At 45.8% G+C, this 21,988-nt stretch overlaps 1 protein-coding gene and 1 long non-coding RNA gene across 5 annotated transcripts in view; one reads left to right on the forward strand and one right to left on the reverse strand.

Moving 5' to 3' along the window:
• Window positions 1–17,761, forward strand: part of LRP4 (LDL receptor related protein 4) — a 60,696-nt gene extending 42,935 nt beyond the window's left edge. For 3 of the 4 annotated variants that reach the window (XM_015114355.3, XM_077962959.1, XM_077962960.1), the window contains 10 exons: window positions 991–1,209; window positions 1,346–1,480; window positions 2,938–3,046; window positions 5,487–5,631; window positions 5,900–6,013; window positions 6,498–6,633; window positions 9,712–9,779; window positions 10,363–10,450; window positions 12,170–12,311; window positions 15,287–17,761. In XM_015114355.3, coding sequence (XP_014969841.2) covers window positions 991–1,209; window positions 1,346–1,480; window positions 2,938–3,046; window positions 5,487–5,631; window positions 5,900–6,013; window positions 6,498–6,633; window positions 9,712–9,779; window positions 10,363–10,450; window positions 12,170–12,311; window positions 15,287–15,619 — 1,489 coding nt within the window. In that variant the 3' untranslated portion in view covers window positions 15,620–17,761. Of the gene's footprint in view, window positions 1–990; window positions 1,210–1,345; window positions 1,481–2,937; window positions 3,047–4,904; window positions 5,632–5,899; window positions 6,014–6,497; window positions 6,634–9,711; window positions 9,780–10,362; window positions 10,451–12,169; window positions 12,312–15,286 lie in introns of all 4 variants that reach the window. The other variant, XR_013403860.1, reaches the window with a different exon arrangement.
• LOC144334262 (uncharacterized) overlaps window positions 164–21,988 on the reverse strand; it is a 28,477-nt gene continuing 6,652 nt past the window's right edge. The window contains exon 3 of the long non-coding RNA XR_013403941.1: window positions 164–1,506. This is a non-coding gene — a long non-coding RNA (uncharacterized LOC144334262). The remainder of the gene's footprint in view (window positions 1,507–21,988) is intronic.

The raw sequence follows: 21,988 nt of genomic DNA on the forward strand, positions 1-21,988 counted from the left end.
AATAAAAAACAGGTAAAGTCAGGGTGGGGACCTGGAGCCTTTCACATCTACCATTGTGCCCTGAGGGAGCTCCAAGAATCCCCGAGGACTTACTGATGAGTAGGCCGTATTACCAGTATCTGTATTGCAGTAAAGGAGCCCCAGCCAAATGCCAAGGCGTATGGTGGTTTACAAAGCTGTTGTTTTTTATTTTTTTGTTGTTTTATTTTTATTCTTTAAATCTGTGGCCCTAACAAAGCTTAGGAATATGATGCCCTGCTACCAGTAAGAGTGGTTTCCCATGGCAGAGATTCTCACAGGGAGGAACAGGGAACATTCCTCTTTACTCTCCCCAAGGGATGTATTAGAATCTCAAGCTGGGGACAGGTAGGCATATGCAATTTCGGGAAGTCCCCTAGGTGACAGTGACATGCTCCCCATTCTGAGGGAGAGTTCCCTCCTGCCTGTAGGGCCTCTGCAAAAGTGCACAGATAGGGTTGGGCATGGTGGCTCACACCTGTAATCTCAGCACTTTGGGAGGCCAAGGCGGGAAGATTGCTTGAGCCCAGGAGTTCAAGACCAGCCTAGGCAACATAATGAAACCTCATATCTACTTGTATTTAAAATTATTTTTAACTTTTAAAAAATGCACAGGTAGGTTTTGACAAATCTGTATTTCTTATAATCACCACCTAACAATCCTTGTCTCTTCCCAAAGATATGTGGGGAATGATAAACCTGTCTTCTAGCAAGACGTCCCCTGGCAGCCGCCACTATTTCCAGTTAGCAGGAAATACTCTATTCTCCTAAGAACTGGTTCATTCATTCTGCAATTATTTTATCGAGCATTTATCATGCTGGGTGCTGAGGAATGTACTCACAGATACTTGGTCTCTGTCCCTGTGGAGCTTACAGTTCAGTGGGGGTCCAGTTATGGGAACATGGGTTAAAGGAGTTCTACTCTATTCTGGGGCAGTCTGGTTGCTCATCCAACACTGGGCTCTCCCCAAGGCGAGCAGACCTGAATGGCAGCAACATGGAGACAGTGATCGGGCGTGGGCTGAAGACCACTGATGGGCTGGCAGTGGACTGGGTGGCCAGGAACCTGTACTGGACAGACACAGGTCGAAATACCATTGAGGCATCCAGGCTGGATGGTTCCTGCCGCAAAGTGCTGATCAACAATAGCCTGGATGAGCCCCGGGCCATTGCTGTTTTCCCCAGGAAGGGGTAAGTTTATGGCCAGCAGAAGAGAGATCCAGGGAAGAAGGGCTGGGTGGAAAAGATGGTGTTGCCTTCTGTGTTCTCTCAGCCTCTGGGTGCCGTCTTCCCTTGCCTTGATGATGATGGCGCTGTTGTGTCTCAGGTACCTCTTCTGGACAGACTGGGGCCACATTGCCAAGATCGAACGGGCGAACCTGGACGGTTCTGAGCGGAAGGTCCTCATCAACACAGACCTGGGCTGGCCCAACGGCCTCACCCTGGACTATGATACCCGCAGGTGGGAGTCCTGCACCAAACAGCCTCCTGGAGATCGGGTGGGCAGAAGAGAGAATGGTTGAGATTAAAATGGAAAAATGAAAAGATAGAAAGCTTCTTGGTATGTGGAGAAGAGGAACCATTGAGAAGGATGAGGGAATGTATTCTTAGAGCAGCGATTGCTAAATCCAGCCCTCAACCCTTAGGTGGGTCTTGTTTGGCTGGTTTACATGTTCCTAATTTGAGTGCCTTTGGCAGAGCATGTCTTCTGGCTGGACCACAGGTCTCACACCCCTACTCATTTAAGGGCTGATTCTTGTATTTGTTATAATATAACAAATCCTGATCCCTTCAGGCTCTGGAACTTTGTTGTTGTTGAGACAGCATCTTGCTCTGTTGCCCAGGCTGGAGTGCAGTGGTGCAGTCACAGCTCTCTGCAGCCTGAACCTCCCTGGCTCAAGCCATCCTCTCACCTCAGCCTCTCAAGTAGCAGGGACTATAGGCACATACCACCATGCCCAGCTATGCCCAGCTAATTTCTAAATTTTTTGTAGAGACAGCGTCTTGCTATGTTGCCCAGACTGGTTTTGAACTCCTGGACTCAAGCAATCCTACTGCCTTGGCTTCCCAAAGTGCTGGGATTTCAGGCGTGAGCTACCACGCCTGACCCAGGCTCCAGAATGTATAACTACTTGTCTAGATAAGAAATGCTGAGGGCAGGGGGAAGGGGCTCTGAAGAAGTCTGTGCCCCCTTCTGACCCAAAAGAAGCGGAAGGGAATCCAAGACTTCTGGAATGGTGGTAGAATGCCTTCTTCTTTTAACCTCAGTGAGGTCCATGTAGACTGAGCTCACCTCTTTTTTTTTTTTGAGACAGTCTCACTCTTTTGCCCAGACTGGAGTGCAGTCGCATGATCTCGGCTCATTGCAACCTCCGTCTCCTGGATTCAAGCAATTCTCGTGCCGCAGCCTCCCAAGTAGCTAGGACTACAGGCACGTGCCACCATGCCTGGCTAATTTGTGTATTTTTAGCAGAGACGGGGTTTCACCATGTTGGCCAGGCTGGTCTGGAACTCCTGACCTCAAGTGATCCCCCGCCTCAGCCTCCCAAAGTGCTGGGATTACAAGTGTGAGCCACCATGCCCGGCCAACTGAGCTCTCTTAAAGACCATTTGTAAAAATTTGGGCTTTGATTCTTGAGTAGGAGTCAAAGGGCAATCAAATTCCTGAAGATGAAGCTGGGTGGTGGTTCCTCTGAGGTCACTCTACGCCTCCCCAGAGCAGCCCTGACCTCCCCACTCATGAACCACCAGCTCCCCTCTTCAGCTTTGGGACTCACAGTGACTCCTCATTAAGGGTGCTTCTTGAGTTCTCATAGCACCTGCCAGTCAGCTCAGGAGGGGACAGATAGGTTCTTAGGGGGAAGAGCTGGGCTTCCTGGCAAGCATTTGGAGCAGCCACTCTTTTCGTTTTCTTCGCAGGATCTACTGGGTAGACGCCCATCTGGACCGGATCGAGAGTGCTGACCTCAACGGGAAACTGCGGCAGGTCTTGGTCAGCCATGTGTCCCACCCCTTTGCCCTCACACAGGTACTGGCTCAGGAGAGAGGTAACTAACCTCCTTGCCTGGGATGTTTCTTTGGGGTTCTAAGTCAGCAGTCTCAGCTGTAGCTGCTACTGAACAGACATGCTATTGAAGCTCATTTTAGGGATTTTTCCTGTGCCCTGAAGCCTTGGTAGGTTGCTAGGGCCACCCAGTGCCTTCATACTCCTATCCTGCCATTCCCATGTTCTAGCATTCAAAGGAGTGGCTCTCAAAGAGTGGTATACAGAATCAGATGTGGCACTTGTTAAAAGGCAGGTTCCTAGGCCGTGACTATAGAGGTTATAGAGAAGCAGCTTCATGAGGGCTGGGCACAGTAAAATCCATTTTGACAAGTTCCCCAGTTAATCCTAATGCTGTGGTCCCAGCATCTGGGCTTAGGGAGCTCACTTAGTGGCAACAGAGTGGAGTGACTAAAAGCCAGAGTTTTGAGGCATCTAGCCAGTTTGTAAGTATTTAATGAGTACCATCAATGTGCCAGGTACCTGGGTTCAAGTTTTATCTGTATTATTAAATAACTGGGTAACTTTGAACCGGAGTGACTGAACCTCTCTCAGCTTCAGTTACCTACAAAATAAATCAGCCTAATAATAGTATCCTCCTGAAACAGACACAAAGCATTAGTATAGTACCTGGCACACAGTAAGCACCACACGCATGTTATCGCTACCCATTTTAATTATTATTAGCTGTCACTTTTGAGTTCTAACACAAAAATAATTTGGGCAAGGAAAAGAAGATCTACCAGGCCTGAGGCCAAAACAGGAATTCTCAATCATTTAAAAATCTTGGCCAGGTGTAGCGGCTTATGCCTGTAATCCCAGCACCCTGGCCAAGGCCAGAGTATCAGTTGAGCCCAGGAGTTTGAGACCAGACTGGGCAACATGGCAAGACCCTGTCTTTACAAAACTTTTTGTTAAATTAGCCAGGTGTGGTGGTACACACCTGTAGTCTCAGCTACTCAGAAAGCTGAGGCAGGAGGATCACTTGAGCCCAGGAGGTTGAGCTGCAGTGAGCTACGTTTGTACCACTGTGCTCCAACTTGGGCAACAGAGCAAGATGCTATCTCGGAGAGGAGAGAGTCAGAGAGAGAGAGAGAGAGAGAGAGAGAGAGAGAGAGAGAGAGAGAGAGAGACAGAAAGGAAAGAAGAAAGGAAAGAAAGTAAAGAGAAATAAATTTGACCCTTTTTTGCCAAATATTATCAACTCTGTCTGTATTCTGTATTATGTTCTACTAGCCAAAAAGATTTTTGTTGTTGTTGTTGTTGTTTTTAAGATGGAGTCTTGCTGTGTGGCACAGGCTGGAGTGCGGTGACATGATCTCGGCTCACTGCGACCTCCGCTTCCTGGATTCAAGCGATTCTCCTGCCTCAGCCTCCCAAATAGCTGGGATTACAGGCATGCGCCACCACACCTGGCTAATTTTTTTTTTTTTCTTTTCTTTTCTTTTTTTTTTTTTTGAAATGGAGTCTCGCTCTGTCGCCCAGGCTGGAGTGCAGTGGTGCAATCTTGGCTCACTGCAACCTCCACCTCCTGGGTTCAAGTGATTCTCCTGTCTCAGCCTCCCGAGTAGCTGGGATTACAGGTGCATGCCACCACGCCCGGCTAGTTTTTGTACTTTTAGTAGAGACAGGGTTTCACCATGTTGGTCAGGCTAGTTTCGAACTCCTGACCTCGTGATCCACCCGCCTCGGCCTCCCAAAGTGCTGAGATTACAGGCGTAAGCCACCGCGCCTGGCCTAGCCAAAAAGATTTTATCTGGTTTTACTTAATGATAAGCTTTTTTTTCATATTCTAAATGTAAAACTACAGGGTAATACTGCATGTAGGTTTTTCAATCTACAGGTTTCCCCACAGTTTCTGATATATACCCTTGGATGGGGATGAGAACACCTTCATTGCCCCTCCCTACCCTTGGCTGAGAATTTCACCATCATTGCATTAGAAGAAAGCTGCCTACAGAAGTAAGCAGAGGATTTGGGGCAGTGCTCTGAGCAAAGGGCCCAGAGGAACCTAGAATAACCTTCAAATTTCCTCCTATTTGCTAGAGAGGGAGCCATTCAATCAACTGAATGGGGACTGAGTGTTAGGTGCCAGAAATTCAGAGATGAATAGAACACATTCTTGTCCTTGAAGAACTAATCTGTTAGGATGCACAGACCTGTAAACAAATTGCTTGAGTATAAAAACGCACTTGGGCAAGTGACTACAAGGTGCAGAACTGCATAGAGGAGAGAATGGTGAAGTCTATATGGATTTGGGGAGATTTCCTTGACAGTGTCATGTCTGGGGATGCACAGAAATGAGGAAGAGATGAAGAGGGCATTTCAGCAGAGGCAGTGGCCAATGTGAGGCATAGAAGCTGTACAAGAAGGAGTCTGCTTGCTGAATAACATTTACTGTTTGTGGGCTTCTCCTGTTGAGTAGCAAGACAGGTGGATCTACTGGACAGACTGGCAGACCAAGTCAATCCAGCGTGTTGACAAATACTCAGGCCGGAACAAGGAGACAGTGCTGGCAAATGTGGAAGGACTCATGGATATCATCGTGGTTTCCCCTCAGCGGCAGACAGGTGGGCTCCCGGGTACTGAGCCTGCTTCCTTAACATCTGTGGGATTGGTCTGTCACCCCAAGGACTGTTAGGGACCAAGACAGGGCCACAAGAGAGCTTCTTGGTTCACATTTTAAACGCTTAGACCTTTTTACTCCCTCACAGTTGTATATCTCCTGCTCCCCTGTCCCTGGGAGTAGGGTAATCCTGGATTTCCTGTTTTTGAGAAGCCTTAAATTGGGAGACCTGATTGTGTCTCAGATAAGACACTCATCTACTTTGCCTCTAGGGACCAATGCCTGTGGCGTGAACAATGGTGGCTGCACCCACCTCTGCTTTGCCAGAGCCTCGGACTTCGTATGTGCCTGTCCTGACGAACGTGATAGCCGGCCCTGCTCTCTTGGTGAGTTGGACTGTATGACTGGAGCCACTCAGCAGAGCCCCTGGAAGGGCTGAGGGTCAGCAGCCTCTGATCCTGGTCTGATCTGTCCTTCTGAGTGAAGTCCCCATATAGAAGGTCTTGTTAGTGGGGTGATTGGTAGCAATCTGCTTGGGTTTTGGGAATTGCTCAAACCTGGGTTTGTCTGCCCTCTGGCATTTGCGAGAACAGAATTCAGGTCTCTTGATTCCCAGGTCCCTGCTGTGGGATAATCAGTGGCCTGTGCATCACTCTCTCTTCCTGACTTTGGTGAGCCAGCTGCCCCATCCAGAGCTACTGTTATGGAATCCAACTCCTTTTTATTTATAGTATTAAGAAGGGCTACTAATGAAGGTGCCTGTGACTAGGGCAGCTAAAAGATTTTGTCAAGTTCTCCAGCTGCTACTCTTGGGCCATATGTAGAGGTTTGTGGTTCCAGTAGCCCACTCCAATCCTCTTTTTTGTCTAGTGCCTGGCCTGGTACCACCAGCTCCTAGGTCCACTGGCATGAGTGAAAAGAGCCCGGTGCTACCCAACACACTACCTACCACCTTGCGTTCTTCAACCACCCGGACCCGCATGTCTCTGGAGGAGGTGGAAGGAAGGTAAATAGGTTCAATGCAGGCTCGTGAGCCCTTTGATTCAAATCACCATCCCACGACCAGTAGCTCATAGTCCCAGCTCGATCAGGTAGTTGGGAGGTAGATTACGTCATGAGCTACCAGTCCCTGTTATTTGGGACAGAAGGTGATATTCAGACTTGTAGACTGTTGCAAGTGATTCCCTTTTTAGCTCTGAGGGCAAGAAGCTTTAAGAACAACTTTAAGGCCAGATGCGGTAGCTCACACCTGTAATCCCAGCACTTTGGGAGGCTGAGGCAGGTGGATCACTTGAGGTCGGGAGTTCAAGAGCATCCTGACCAACATGGAGAAACCCCGTCTCCACTAAAAATACAAAATTAGCCGGGCGTGGTGGTGCATGCCTATAATCCCAGCTACTCGGGAGGCTGAGACAGGAGATCACCTGAACCTGGGAAGCAGAGGTTGCGGTGAGCTGAGATCGCGCCACTGCACTCCAGCCTGGGCAACAAAGACCGAAACTCCATCTCAAAAAAAAAAACAAAAAAACAAAAAACTTTAAACAGAAATCACTTAGGAGGACCCTCCCACATGGTATTCCTCCTTCTTCTCTCTGTGACATTTGCTCTCACATCATAGGTTTGGCATACTGGCTTGTCCAACAGTAGTCTCTGGGCTGTGGCTTGATGACTTGGAACAAAAAGTCTTCCCCAGAGATATGATGGCCTTAGCTTATAATGACACGTGCACCTCCCTCACACATACACAAACACCATTATTAAATAAGTAAGCATAAACACGAACAGTTCTCAAATCAAGTATAAAGTATCTTATTTCATTAAATTAAAGGTGCTATTCATTATAAAATGCATCCTGATTTGAGAAATTAAACTGAAAAGATAACCAACAGCAAATGTGAAATGCTATTGATCGTAAGTTACATTCTTGTTTCAGAGATGGTAGACCATAGAAAAAACAAACATCGTAAAATCGATTAAATATGATGTTACATTCAATTCAGAGACATTCTTTTTTTTTTTTCTTGAGACAGGGTCTCACTCTGTCACCCAGGCTGGAGTGCAGTAGCATGAACACAGCTCAAGCTCACTGCAGCCTCGACCTCCTAGTTTCATGTGATCCTCCAACCTCAGCCTCCCAGGTGGCTGAGACTATAGGTGTGTGCCACTATACCTGGCTAATTTTTTGTACTTTTTGTGGAGATAAGGCTTCTCCATGTTGCCCAGGCTGGTTTTAAACTTCTGGGCTCAAGCAATCTACCCGCCTAGGCATCCCAAAGTGCTGGCATTACAGATACGAGACACTGCACCTGGCAAAAAATTCTAATGACTGTGTTTTCCATTTATACTTTATAAAAAATAATCTGGGCCAGGCACAGCTCATGCCTGTAATCCCAGCACTTTGGGAGGCCAAGGTGGGCAGACCACATGAGTCCAGGAATTCAAGACAAGCCTGGGCAACATAGTGAGATCCTGTCTCTACAAAAAAGTTTTTTTTTTTTTTTTTTTTTTTTTTAGTTAGCCAGGCATGGTGGCACATACCTGTAGTCCCCGCTACTTGGGAGGCTGAGGTTGGAAGGATCGCTTGAACCCAGGAGGTTTAGGCTGCAGTGAGCTGTGATTGTGCCACTGCACACCAGCCTGGGTGACAGACTGAGACCCTGTCTCAAAAAAACCAAAAAAACAAAAATAAATAAATAAATCATCTGGAAATACAGATGTGAATAAAGAACAAGTGAATATCCTATACCTATATATAATTTACTCTTAATGTTTTGATGTCTATCCTTTCTAGACATTTTTCTAATTAGAACAGTTTTTTTTCCCTCTGCAACATACTGGTCTCTTTATTTTTAATATCATCAATGGCTTACAAGGTAGTTAACACTTGATTTCAATTCTGAAAGCAGAAACATAATAATAATTCCAAATAAAAACTTTAGACTCAATGTCCTAAAGTTACAAGATTTGCACATGATCAAATTCATATGCTGTGTGCCCCCATTCTCTGTTTTTACTACAGTTTGTAAAGAAAAGGAAACACCCAGGTGTAAACATGTGCCTTTCTCACTAACTTTTTTTTTTTTTTTTTTTTGAGACGGAGTCTCGCTCTGTCGCCCAGGCTGGAGTGCAGTGGCTGGATCTCAGCTTACTGCAAGCTCTGCCTCCCGGGTTTACGCCATTCTCCTGCCTCAGCCTCCCGAGTAGCTGGGACTACAGGCGCCCGCCACCTCGCCCAGCTGGTTTTTTTGTACTTTTTAGTAGAGACGGGGTTTCACCGTGTTAGCCAGGATGGTCTCGATCTCCTGACCTCATGATCCGCCCGTCTCGGCCTCCCAAAGTGCTGGGATCACAGGCTTGAGCCACCGCGCCCAGCCTACTCACTAACTTTTAAGTACTATCAGTCATTATTACTCTGATTTTCTTTAGGTTTATTTAGAAAACTTTTGACCCCTGCTCGGACCTTTTCTTATTGTCAGAGTTCTATTTGAAAATTCAGTGCATCTTGGTTCCAAATGCTCTTGCAAGTAGCTTTTCTCTGGCTGTTTAGGAGATGCCTTTGATTGCCTGCTCAAAATGTACCACAAAGAAGTCACCTTCTGAGCATTTCAAGTTAGTTATCTGAGCACTCCCTCTGGATGTCTTGCATGTTCCCTTGTGCAAGAATGAAGAGAAGAAAAACATTTTTTGACCTTGGGATATTCAGCTCTTGTGATAATTTTTATCCAATCAGATTGGCTTGGCTAGCAGCTTCTTCTGACTCATCCTGGTAGTTTAAGAAAGCCTAATATTGATGTCCTTAGTATTCTTTCTGCAGACTTCCAACTCACTCCCAAACCTGCTTCTCATTTTTAAAGGTACATATTTTGTAACACATTTAAACATGGTATAATGCTTGAAAACAGTGCATTGCACAGATTTCTCTCCATTTCCTGCTGTTGCCCTCTCCATGCTTCTGATATCTTCCATCTGGTACATTCTCATACCTGAAAGCCCCCGCTTACAGGCCTTTCCCCCTTTCCTGGAGGAAGGCGTGATCGTCATTGAGTATAAGTAGGCTTCACATTCAGTTTTCTGTGCCCCACAGATGCTCCGAAAGGGATGCCAGGCTGGGCCTCTGTGCACGTTCCAATGAGGCCGTTCCTGCTGCTCCAGGTAAGCCCTGAGTACCCCACTGTTCTGGAAAAGAAGATGTAATGAATCTAAGTCTCCACTGATATCTTTCATAACCTTCATTGGGACTCTGGGGTTGATGAACTCTTTTTAAACTAAATCCATAGAAATAATAATCATAATAGCTCTCATCACTTACAGTGACAGCTTATGATATGCTTTCCATATGCCAAGCATGTGATAAGCCACATATATGTCACATACATGTGTGTGCACATGTATATATACATACTCTCATATACTCTCCTCCAGTCCTATGAGCAATTTATTATTTACATATAACTAAAGAGAAAATGTAGGCTTACAAGTTTAGCATCTTGCCTTATGTCAGATAGCTAGGAAGGGGTTGAAATGGGATCAGAGATGCTGGCAGAGTGACAGATTTCTTCTCAGCCTCCTCCCTGCACCTCCCATTCACCTATCTGAAAAGGAGGCCCTTAGCCATCCTCAGATGATATAGGATCCAACACCTACAAAAGGAGCCCTTCAGCTTTCCATTCCTCACACCAGCACCAGCTAGAAAGTTGTCAGTGGCCCCTGCCTAGTGTTTCTCTATTTTTCCTAGGGGAAGGACTTCATATCAGCTATGCCATTGGTGGACTCCTCAGTATTCTGCTGATTTTGGTGGTGATTGCAGCTTTGATGCTGTACAGGTAACTTCAGTCTTCCTGCAGGGGCCACATGCTCATTGGTCTTCATGAGCATGTCTGGGATCTCCCAAACCTCTGCAGTTCACTGAATCAAGCTCTGACCAGCCTTATTGCAAGGTTGGGTGCCTGGTCAGGGCGGCAGAAGGAAAGGGTGGAAACTTAAATACTTACCCTTCTCCAGTCATAGCCTAAGCATTTTCCTTATTGAATGACTACAACAACCCTTCGGGTTTTCTTTATAGACTGGGATGCTGAGGGCACCAAGGATATTACCCAAGGTCACAAAGTGAGAGGCAAAGCTAAGACTGACTCTTAACATCTTTGCTTTTCCCAGTACTCCCCACTTCAAATCATTGAAATTGGAAATGATTTTTCCCTTATACAGACACAGCCTTTTACTACAATATTGGTTTGTACATCATTGCTCAGTAGCCATCATTCTGGAAAGGCAGAATGTGTCATTTAGAATCTTTTTATGTCCCTCTTTCTTTATATTTTCCCCCAAATGCTTTAAACGTAGCTTGCAGTTTGCTGCTGCTGTTCATCATCATATCATCGTAACAGTTACCATTAATGGATATAGATCAATGTCACGACCACCTCATAACATTCCTCACTTTACAGATGAGGAGCTGAGGCTCAGAAAGTTGTTTTTTTTTTTTTTTGTCTTTATTTTTTTGAGATAGAGTCTCACTCTGTTGCCCAGGCTGGAGTGCAGTGGTGCAATCTCGGCTCTCTGCAACCTCTGCCTCCTGGATTCAAGCAATTCTTGTGCCTCAGCCTCCCAAGTAGCTAGAACTACAGGCGTGCACCACCATGCCCAGCTATATATATATATATATATATATATATTTTTTTTTTTTTTTTGTTTTTGTTTGTTTGTTTGTATTTTTAGTAGAGATAGGATTTCTTCCATGTTGGTCAGGCTGGTCTCGAACTCCTGGCCTTATGTGATCTGCCTACCTCAGCCTCTCTAAGTGCTGAGATTACAGGTGTGAGCCACTGCACCCAGCCAGAGAGTTTAGATTATATCTATCAAGGTCCTAGCTAATAAATCACAGAGGTGGAATTGAAACAGATCTGTCTGACTCTCAAGCTCAGTGCATCAGTTCTCCATTGCTGCATAACAAATTACCCTAAAACTTAGTGACTTAAAATGACAACCATTATCTCATAGTTTCTATGGGTCAGAAATCTGGATGCAGCTTAGCTAGGTGCCTCTGCCTCAAGGTGTCTCACAGACTGCAATCCAGATATCAGCTGGGGTTACAGTCTCATCTCAAGGTTTGACTGGGGAAGGATCCCCTTCCACACTCAGTCACATAGTTGTTGGCAGGATTCAGCTCCTCATAGGCTGTTGGCTGGAGGCCTTCCTCATTAGTTTCTTGTCTTGTGGGCCTCTCCATAGGACAGCTTACAACATGGCAGGTTGCTTCTCTCAGAGCAAGAGCAAGAAAGAATGAGGGAGGGCAACTCAAGACCAGAACCAGTTTCTTGGTAACTTAATCTAGTAGCCATCACATTTGCATAATCTTTTCATTGGAAGTAAGTCACCAGACCAGTCCACACTCAAGGGGAGGGGATTCTTAAGGGCATGAATACCAGGAAGTGAGGGTCACTGGGATCATCTTAGAGGCCGCCTACTGGACTCAGTGTACAGCTTTCCCAGGTATCACCCCCTTAAAGATCTCAATTAATTTCTCATCACCTTTCCTCCTAAAGACACAAAAAATCCAAGTTCACTGATCCTGGAATGGGGAACCTCACCTACAGCAACCCCTCCTACCGAACATCCACACAGGAAGTGAAGATTGAAGCAATCCCCAAACCAGCCATGTACAACCAGCTGTGCTATAAGAAAGAGGTAAAAATGGAAATTTACATTCAAGGGTCTTTTTGGGGAGGTGTGGGGAGGGGTTATACTCCAAATGCCCAAATAAGTCAGTAAGGGCTGCTGAGTAATCCCATCTACCATTTTGGAAGTTACAGTGAACAGAAGAACTGAATGTCATTTGGGTTTCTGGGAAGTTCTAGAATCTCTGAGGGATTAGCTTGAGGGACCTTAGTGAGAGCCAGGTTAGAAGGCAGATCTCAGAAGATTTAGGTCTGAAAGCAGTTGTCCTGCCAGGAGATACTTTTCCAAGCTCATAGGTCCTTTCCCTCCAGGAATTGTCATTCCCCTACAAAGGGCTATGTGTTTCTGAAACAAGGGAGCTCTCCCAGACCACACCCAAAAAACCCAAGAGCTCCTGGACTTGCCCATTACTAACCAAGCTAGTAGCACCTATGGTTGGGAATGGCTTGTTTTTCACTGTTCTTCCTCTTACCACAGAAATTTCTCTAGAATTCTGAAGGTTTACCTGCTTTTGTTTTTTTAACTTCTTTGTCACTTCAATGGAAAATTATTTGCTCAATGTTAAGGCATGAAAAATAGTCCCATTTCAGTTAGCTGGGTGTGGTGACTTGTGCCTGTAGTCCCAGCTACACAGGAGGCTGAGGTGGGAGGATCACTTGAGCTCAGGAGTTGGAGGCTGCAGAGAGCTGTGATCGTGCCACTACCATCCAGCCTGGATGACAGAGTGAGACCCTGTCTAAAAAAAAGAAAAAAAAAAAAAGTCCCATTTCCACAAGGGAACTATACCTGGTATTTCAGATTTTCCTAATCCAATATAAGCCTTGTTTTTTTCCTTAAAATCCTGTAACTCTTCATCAGAAGTTATTCCTTATGAAGACCCTAATCGGTCTACTTTTTTGGCCTATCTAGCACAGTCAGAACCTGCTCTCACACCTGCAGGGCTCTCATGTGTAATGAACACATTTCACATAATAATCATGTGCTTTCTGCATCCATGAATTCCCATATTTAAAAAGCTTCCATTACTTCTGGTTCAAGTTGATGTTTGAAAAAAAATTTTTAATTAAAAAAACTTTTTTAAAAGCTTCTACTGCAGTCAAAACAGAATGTGCAGGAATGGCTTATAGTTCTAGGAATGGTAGACCCCTCCTCAATATCTTTGAGAGAAAGACTCTTGAAGATTCTTGGGTTCCTGGAGTATCTGATGCTCCAGAAAAGAACCACAATGAAGGCCACAGGATGGCAATTAAAATAGTGTAACCTCTTTCTTCTGTTGTGTGTTTCTTCCTCAGCAGCTCTTTCACCCCTCTGATAGTCTTTCACCTTTTCTCTTCTGATTTCCTCTTGATTTCAGGTACTTGTTGCTGGGTGTTTGTACAGGGAGTGGTGTTTCCCAAATTGCAAGTGCCATGTCCCCCACCTCTCTCTAACTTCCCCAGCATGTCTCTTGATTAAGACACTGAGTGGCCTGCATCTTATACTAATTTCATCTTGGAGGGTGTGCTGGGTGAACGGACATCTGTGTGTTTGCTTGTGTGCTATCTATGTCCCACTCTGCATGGCTGAGGGGACTGTCACTCTCAGAGGGCAGGGACCATGTTTTTTATTGCATAATCATCAAAGCACCTAGCACAGTCTCCTGCTTAACATAGGGGCTCAGTAAATATCTGTGGAATTGAATTGTTACAAAAATAGAGCCACAGCCACAGTTGCAGAACTCTTGGCAGGAATACTATCCCAGGGACAGAACCCAAGATGATCCATTTTCTTCTAGCAGTGGTGGCATGTCAGTTGGTATACCCCAGCAGCCAGGAATGAGGCTACTCTTTGAAGAAGCCATAAAGGGAGAGGGCTGAGCAGAACTCCAGGCTGTGCCTGGAAGAGTCCCAGGTTTTGCTTGGGAATGGTCCCAGGACTCATGGCAGCAAAGCCAGAGTAACCTCCCAAAAAAGGTTATAAGTTGCAGGACCCCACTGGAGTGATGTTTAGGACCCAGAAAAGAGGATTTCCTTTTTTTAGTTTTTTTTCTTTCTTTCTTTCTTTCTTTCTTTTTTTTTTTTTTAATGGAATCTTGCTCTGTCACCCAGGCTGGAGTTCAGTGGCATGATCTTGGCTCACTGTAACCTCAGCCTCCAGGGTTCAAGGGATTCGCCTGCCTCAGCCTCCCAAATAGCTGGGATTACAGGCGCCCGCCACCACACCCAGCTGATTTTTGTATTTTTAGTAGAGAAGGGGTTTCACAGTGTTGACTAGGCTAGTCTTGAACTCCTGAACTCAAGTGATCTGCCCGCCTGGGCCTCCCAAAGTGCTGGGATTACAGGCATAAGCCACCACGTCTGGACAGATAAGAGGATTTTCTAGAGTCCCCTGTCTTACCTCCCAAGTTTTCTCCTTAACAAAATTAGAAAAAAGAGATAATTGAGAAACTAACACCGAAAGTAACTTAACATCCTGAATAAATGTACATTTAATTGCTCTTGCCAATTGCTTTTGATGATTTATATCAGCATGATGTCCCATTAATAAACCATAGTAACAATGTAACATAGCTAACATGTTATAGTGCATTTTGTGTCAAGCACCCAGATAACTGCATTCCATGTATCACCTCATTTAACCTGACAGCAGTTGGTTGTGAGGTATGGATACTGTTACTCTCCTCACACTGCAGAGTTTTAGAGACCGAGTTTTAAAAATGTGAAATAATTTGCCCAAAGTGACAAAGCCAGTGAGTGGCTGCTGCAGTACTGGAAGCCATGGTTTTCCCTCCTCCCTGTATGATAATGGTAACAATCATCATAGCTGCCCCTCCTCTTTTAGGCTAGGCCTCATACATTTGCCCAATCACATTTCCACGTTTGTTTGTGGGATTTTTGTGCACTTCACTCCTACTCTTACCCCATCCACTTCCTTTTTCCAGTTTACCATGGGATCCTTTGTAGAAAGCCAACTGACTGACCATATCTGCCCACTCTCCACCCTAGGGAGGGCCTGACCATAACTACACCAAGGAGAAGATCAAGATCGTAGAGGGAATCTGCCTCCTGTCTGGGGATGATGCTGAGTGGGATGACCTCAAGCAACTGCGAAGCTCACGGGGGGGCCTCCTCCGGGATCATGTATGCATGAAGACAGACACAGTGTCTATCCAGGCCAGCTCTGGCTCCCTGGATGACACAGAGACGGAGCAGCTGTTACAGGAAGAGCAGTCCGAGTGTAGCAGCGTCCATACTGCAGCCACTCCAGAAAGACGAGGTTCTCTGCCAGACACGGGCTGGAAACATGAACGCAAGCTCTCCTCAGAGAGCCAGGTCTAAATGCCCGCGTTCTCTTCCCTGCCTGCCTGTTCCTTCTCCTTTATGGACGTCTAGTCCTTGTGCTTGCTTACACCGCAGGCCCCTCTTCTGTGTGCTCGTCCTCCTCCTCCTCCCACCCCATAACTGCTCCTAAGCCCTCACTGGAGCTGTTTACCACCTGAGTCCATAACTACCTGTGCACAACAAATGATGGTGCATCTCGAGAATTTAGACCTGGATTTTACCATGAACCTCACATCTTGTACTCCGTCCTGGGCCCCCTGAAACTGCTTATTCATGATTCCTCGCCAGCGTAGAGCTCCACCTCCCCTTCCCCCGGTACCCTCAGTGCCTGCTTCTCAGTGCTGATGCAGCTGATGACCCAGGACTGTGCTCTGCCCCATCACAGCCAGCATGACTGCTTCTCTGAGAGAACTTGCCCATCAGAGGCTGGGACAAGGGGGTGTGGGTAAAGAGGGATGAAGGATAGAGGCTGAGAGAAGAAGGAAAAGTCAGCCCAGCAGGTATGGGCATCTGGGAACCTTCAGCCTCAAGTGTGTTGGTAACATGAAAAAGCTTTGGGGGGTAGTTGGGTCTGGGTGTCTGGTCCATTGCTGGCAGTGGACATTATTCTTGCCCTAAGAGTCACTGCCTTTTCAGCAGCAGATACTGGTGAGATGGGGGTGGCTCAAGCTGTTCTTCCTCCTGCTAGAATGTGTGGAGCTCTTTCTACCTTCGGATAACTGGGTTCCCTATCACGAGGCTACTGGCTAATATGAATTCCCTCCTGGTGCCACCACTGGCCAGTATCTTTCCTAAGTCTTTGATCAGAGTAACCAGGTTGTGAGCCAGTGGCTTGAATGAATGTTAGGCCTTGGGGGCTGAGTCTCTGAAAAGTCTAAGAAGCTCTGCCTAGACCAAACATGGTATACCACCTGAACCCTCTCGCCCTCATTCCCTGGGATTCTAGGGAAGAGACCTAGAAACAAGCTTTCAAAGAAACCCGGAAGTTGTCATAAATGGTCAGAAAGAACAATCAGGTTGGAGACTTGGGACACCCAGGGCCTAAAGAGAAGTATCCATGAGGGTCAAACTTCCTGTTGAACTTCCTGTGTTCTTTCTCAAGTGCTCAGGGATCTAAATTAGTGGACAGCGAGCCTGTGGCTGTGGGGTGGTGACGTTCCTCTTCCAGCTGTCTCCTCAGCTAAGGGGCTTGGTTTCCATGTGGGATGCCATCACTTGGTTCATGCTCATTCACACAAAGGGCATGTGTCTCAGCCTAGTATGAGGGAAACTGAGACTTATTTTTGCCCTAAAACGTCTCCCTAGTTGTTCTTCGTGGGTTGGTTTATTTTTTTGTTTTTTTTTTCCGTTTGTTTTTGCCTAATTTGCTTTTTCTGACCAAGCCTTGTGGCACCAGCAATCTCCAAAGTCCTGTGGTGGGAGGGCCGAATAAATAAAGATGCAAAGAGGTGGGCAAGGAGTAGGAAGGTAGAGAGCACCACTGATGAGGCCCTCCTAGCCCATGGCAGACCCAGACCTCTTCTCCCCCAGGAATTAGAAGTGGCAGGAGAGGACAACAGGGGCTGGGAATGGAGGGGAGAATTTCTAGGGGAAGTTTCCTGAGTTGAAACTTCTCCTGTGGTTACTGGTATTGAGAAATCAGCTACCAAACATGGGTGAAAAAGGACAAGATCAAGTCAGTTCTAAGACTGCTAGAGAGAGATACCAAGCCCTTAGCCTTGTTCTCAGTAGCATCAGCCCCAGGTCTGAGCTTCCCCACATTACAGCCTCCCCACATTACACTTGACAAAGCAGTAAAGGAGGGAGCACTTTGGGTCCTGACACTCATGTCTGGGGAGGAAGAGCAAGAAGAAAAGTGGCATTTCCTTAATTGGAAAGGGGGAAGGATCTTATTGCACTTGGGCTGTTCAGAATGTAGAAAGGACATATTTGAGGAAGTATCTATTTGAGCACTGATTTACTCTGTAAAAAGCAAAATCTCTCTGTCCTAAACTAATGGAAGCGATTCTCCCATGCTCATGTGTAATGGTTTTAACGTTACTCACTGGAGAGATTGGACTTTCTGGAGTTATTTAACCACTATGTTCAGTATTTTAGGACTTTATGATAATTTAATATAAATTTAGCTTTTCTTAATCACCTTGCCTGGCTTGGAGTCATGACTAATCCTGCACCTGCTCTGTCTGGCAGATCCATGCTGTGGAAAACCTGCTTACAGACATCACTTTTAAGTCCTTTGTGGATGTGGGGACAGTGAAGAGCAATAAAGAGTGTAAGGTTCCTGCTGGAGTTTTCAGCTCATCTGGAGAAGAGAGGTCGAGGCCAGAGTTTGTTGGCTGATGAAACCTTTATTTCCTCCGGAAGAGGAATGGTAGATGGGTTTCCTCTTGAGTGCCGACTCTGATTGGTTGGCAGTGGCTGCCTGAGGGCCTGTTCACACCCAATGGGAAGAATGTCATATGGCTAGTGACATCTCTTTTGTGCACTGGAAGGAAATGTCATGGCATGTACACCATGTATCGTCTATTTCTGTTCTAGGTCTTTGTCACAGAACTTTACTTTGCCTTGCAGTGATGGTCATTGGCAAGACTATCTCAGGTAGTAAGAAAAGTACTGGAGCTGGGGACATGGAGGGCTTAATTCCAGTCCCAGATCTGCCACTAGCTCTGTTTGATCTTGGTCAACTTTCATAGTTAGTCTGAGAGTGGATCAAATTATCACTAGGATTTCATTTATTTTTAAAGGCTATCTTTTTATAGCTCATCCACTACTTCTCAAGGCTAGAATAAGGAGCTCTAGGGATCCCTTCTCAGGTTCTCTGGATGTGATATCCCTCAGTGAAAATTGGGAATCATGTTAGTCTCAATGCCCGATATAGAATTTCATGTCAAGTCTCAATAGTTGATTTTCTAAACCACACACCATCTATAGGATAATATTCCCATTCATTCATCTGCTGTGGGCTAGGCACTGCCCATGCCTAAACAAAGACATAATCTTATAGAACTTAGAGTCTAGGCCGGGCGCGGTGGCTCAAGCCTGTAATCCCAGCACTTTGGGAGGCCGAGGCGGGCGGATCACGAGGTCAGGAGATCGAGACCATCCTGGCTAACACGGTGAAACCCCGTCTCTACTAAAAATACAAAAAACTAGCCGGGCGAGGTGGCGGGCGCCTGTAGTCCCAGCTACTCGGGAGGCTGAGGCAGGAGAATGGCGTAAACCCGGGAGGCGGAGCTTGCAGTGAGCTGAGATCCGGCCACTGCACTCCAGCCTGGGCGGCAGAGCGAGACTCCGTCTCAAAAAAAAAGAACTTAGAGTCTAACAACACCATTACCACCACCATCCCAAAAAAGAAAAAAAAAAGAAAGCAAGAAAGACTGAAGCTTCTTGTATTTAAGTGACCAGAGATCTGAGTATAAACTACAGTGTATAATTTTTCTAACTGTAGTGAGGAGTAGGTGTGCCAGAACAAAAACAAGTAGAATAGCCCAAGGATAACCATCCCTCCAACCCCCACTGTTCTCTTTGCAGGGGGGAAAAAGGAAAAGAGGACATCTTGGGATAAAACAAAGGAACAAAGGTTGGGAATTCCTTGTCTAGTTCTCTGGATATAAAATCTGAAACTAGGGTCAGGCACAGTGGCTACACCAAAGTAATCTCACCACTTTGGGAGGCCAGGACAGAAGTAAGAAGTATTGCTCGAGGCCTGGAGTTCAAGATCAGCCTAGGCAACATGACAAGACCCTATCTCTACAAAAATATTTAACAATATTAGCCAGGTGTGGTAGCTCATGCCTGTAGTCCCAGCTGCTCGGGAGGCTGAGGCAGGAGGATCACTTGAGCCCAGGAGTTCAAGGTTACAGTGAGCTATGATCATGCCACTGCATTCCAGCCTGGGTAACAGAGCAAAACCTTGTCACTAGAAAAACAAAACAAAAAAAACCCTGAAACTGATAAGTGAGCAGATGGTGGGTCAAGTTCTAACAAACTGACCATATTTTTGCAAACTCACTCAAAATACAGTCACGGTCTGTCTATGGTGTATGAACAAACTGTGGAATCTAAAATGAAAGGATCTCTGGCCCATAGAAAGGACTCTATGGCATAAACTGAAGCTCTCACCAAACTTAGGCCTGAAGAAAACACAAAGTCAATGCATAGGAACTCAGAGAGAGCATCTACAAAAGCTGAGGGTGCATAGGTATCTAAGTGGGTTCTAAGAGGGTTCTAAGAGGACCCAATAATGCACCGACATCCAAGGTTATCCAGTGAGCTTAAATTCTCTGGTTTCTATTTATGAACATAATGATAAAAGAAATGTGGTTGAGTCCTTTTTATGGCTACGAAACACTCTGTAATATATCTTTTCTTCAAATGTGAAGATGAGTCAACTGATCCACATAATAGGATGTATGTTTTGGGATGTTTTAGGCAGTCTTTGTTTTGAAACATTCCCTCATCTGCCCACTTATTTTCTCTCCACACCATTCTCCTGTTAACCAGCTGGAGAGGCTGGCAGAGCTCAACATAGGGAATAGAGTTTGATGTCCATTCAAAGCTCCAACTCATAACTCTGGTCTCCTTGACATAGTGTTAACACAGAACCAGACAGCCTAACTAAGGGTCATAGTTTAAACCCAAGGCTAAGTTAGCCCCAAGCTACACAATCTGCTTATTTCATTTTATAAGACATAAAAAGCCAAGAACTTTCACATATCTTGCCCTTCCTGATGGTTTTCCCTCCAGGCCCTAAAAGCCTGCTGATAGCCTGCTAATGGGGTCCCCATCTCTCCCTTCTCCCTCCTTCCTCTTTGGTGGGACTGATGCTTCTGTGGTCAAAGTTCTTGGACAGTCTACATTTTGGGGGCTATGGAAAATGAATATGAGAAAAGAAAAAATAAGGGCTATTCATTCCTTCATTCAACCAGCACCTACTAAATGCAATCAAGTGCAAGCCAGGGTAGGCTTTGCAATCCTGGAAGACAGTTAAGGCACTAAAACCCAGAGCCACTTGAAATCTGTATTAATGCCACCACTTCTATCTCCAGGGAAATAATGCAGAGGGCACCTGGATTGAAAGTTGAAGGAAGCTCATCACTGAAGCTGCTCCTTTTAGGCTAGAAATATGGATACATATCCCATGGTAGGGATGCTTCAACCAGAATTCAGCTTGTGATTACAAAAGAATGAGGACTGTCCCAACCCTAACAAGCTTTTTGGAGATGCCCAGCACAGTTATTCAGCAGCCACAGTATTTGACATTTGTTTCCTGTTTGCAGTTGCAAAAATATAGCATTCACTTTGATCTCTAATGCCCACAAGGGTTTCACTGCCCTCGGAGGGCAGTATGTTCATAAATATACTCCTTATGTAAAAGGACTATTGAGAGGACCCTAGAATAAACAAAGCACACGTAACTCCAATAAATATACAGATAAATGCTATTTGATAATAATCCTAGATGGCAAAAGATGATTGGGCAAACATTTATTGAATACTTACTATGGGCAAGGTACTGTATAAGATTTCTACAAGGCCCTGTGGGATCTGCCACTCCTCACCCCCAACTGTTAAAAGATTTCATCTCCTACTACCCCCTTACTGCATCCTACTCTGGGCCAGCGACACTAGCTTCCGTCTTCCTCAAAAACATAAGGCCTTTGCACAGCTGTTGGCCCTTGCTCGCAATTCTTCCCCTAGATATACTCATGGCTAACTCCTTCACCTTCTTTAAGTCTTTGCTCAAATGTAATCTCAGTGAAACCTACCCTGACTGCCCTTTCATATATATATATATTTTATTTTTTTATTTTTTTGAGATGGAGTAATGGTCTGTCACCCATGCTGGAGTGCAATGGCACGGTCTTGGCTCACTGCACCCTCCGCCTCCCGGGTTCAAGAGATTATCCTGCCTCAGCCTCCCAAGCAGCTGGGATTATAGGCATCTGCCACCATGCCCGGCTAATTTTTGTATTTTAATTTTAATTTTAATTTTATTTTATTTTATTATTATTATTTTTTTTTTTTGAGACGGAGTCTCGCTCCGTCGCCGGGGCTGGAGTGCAGTGGCCGGATCTCAGCTCACTGCAAGCTCCGCCTCCCGGGTTTACGCCATTCTCCTGCCTCAGCCTCCCGAGTAGCTGGGATTACAGGCGCCCGCCAACTCACCTGGCTAGTTTTTTGTATTTTTTTAGTAGAGACAGGGTTTCACCGTGTTCGCCAGGATGGTCTCGATCTCCTGACCTCGTGATCCACCCGTCTCGGCCTCCCAAAGTGCTGGGATTACAGGCTTGAGCCACCGCGCCCGGCCAATTTTTGTGTTTTTAGTAGAGACGGGTTTCACCATGTTGGCCAGGCTAGTCTCGA

Source organism: Macaca mulatta, chromosome 14 (assembly GCF_049350105.2).
Source record: "Macaca mulatta isolate MMU2019108-1 chromosome 14, T2T-MMU8v2.0, whole genome shotgun sequence".
NCBI classification, from domain to species: domain Eukaryota; kingdom Metazoa; phylum Chordata; class Mammalia; order Primates; family Cercopithecidae; genus Macaca; species Macaca mulatta.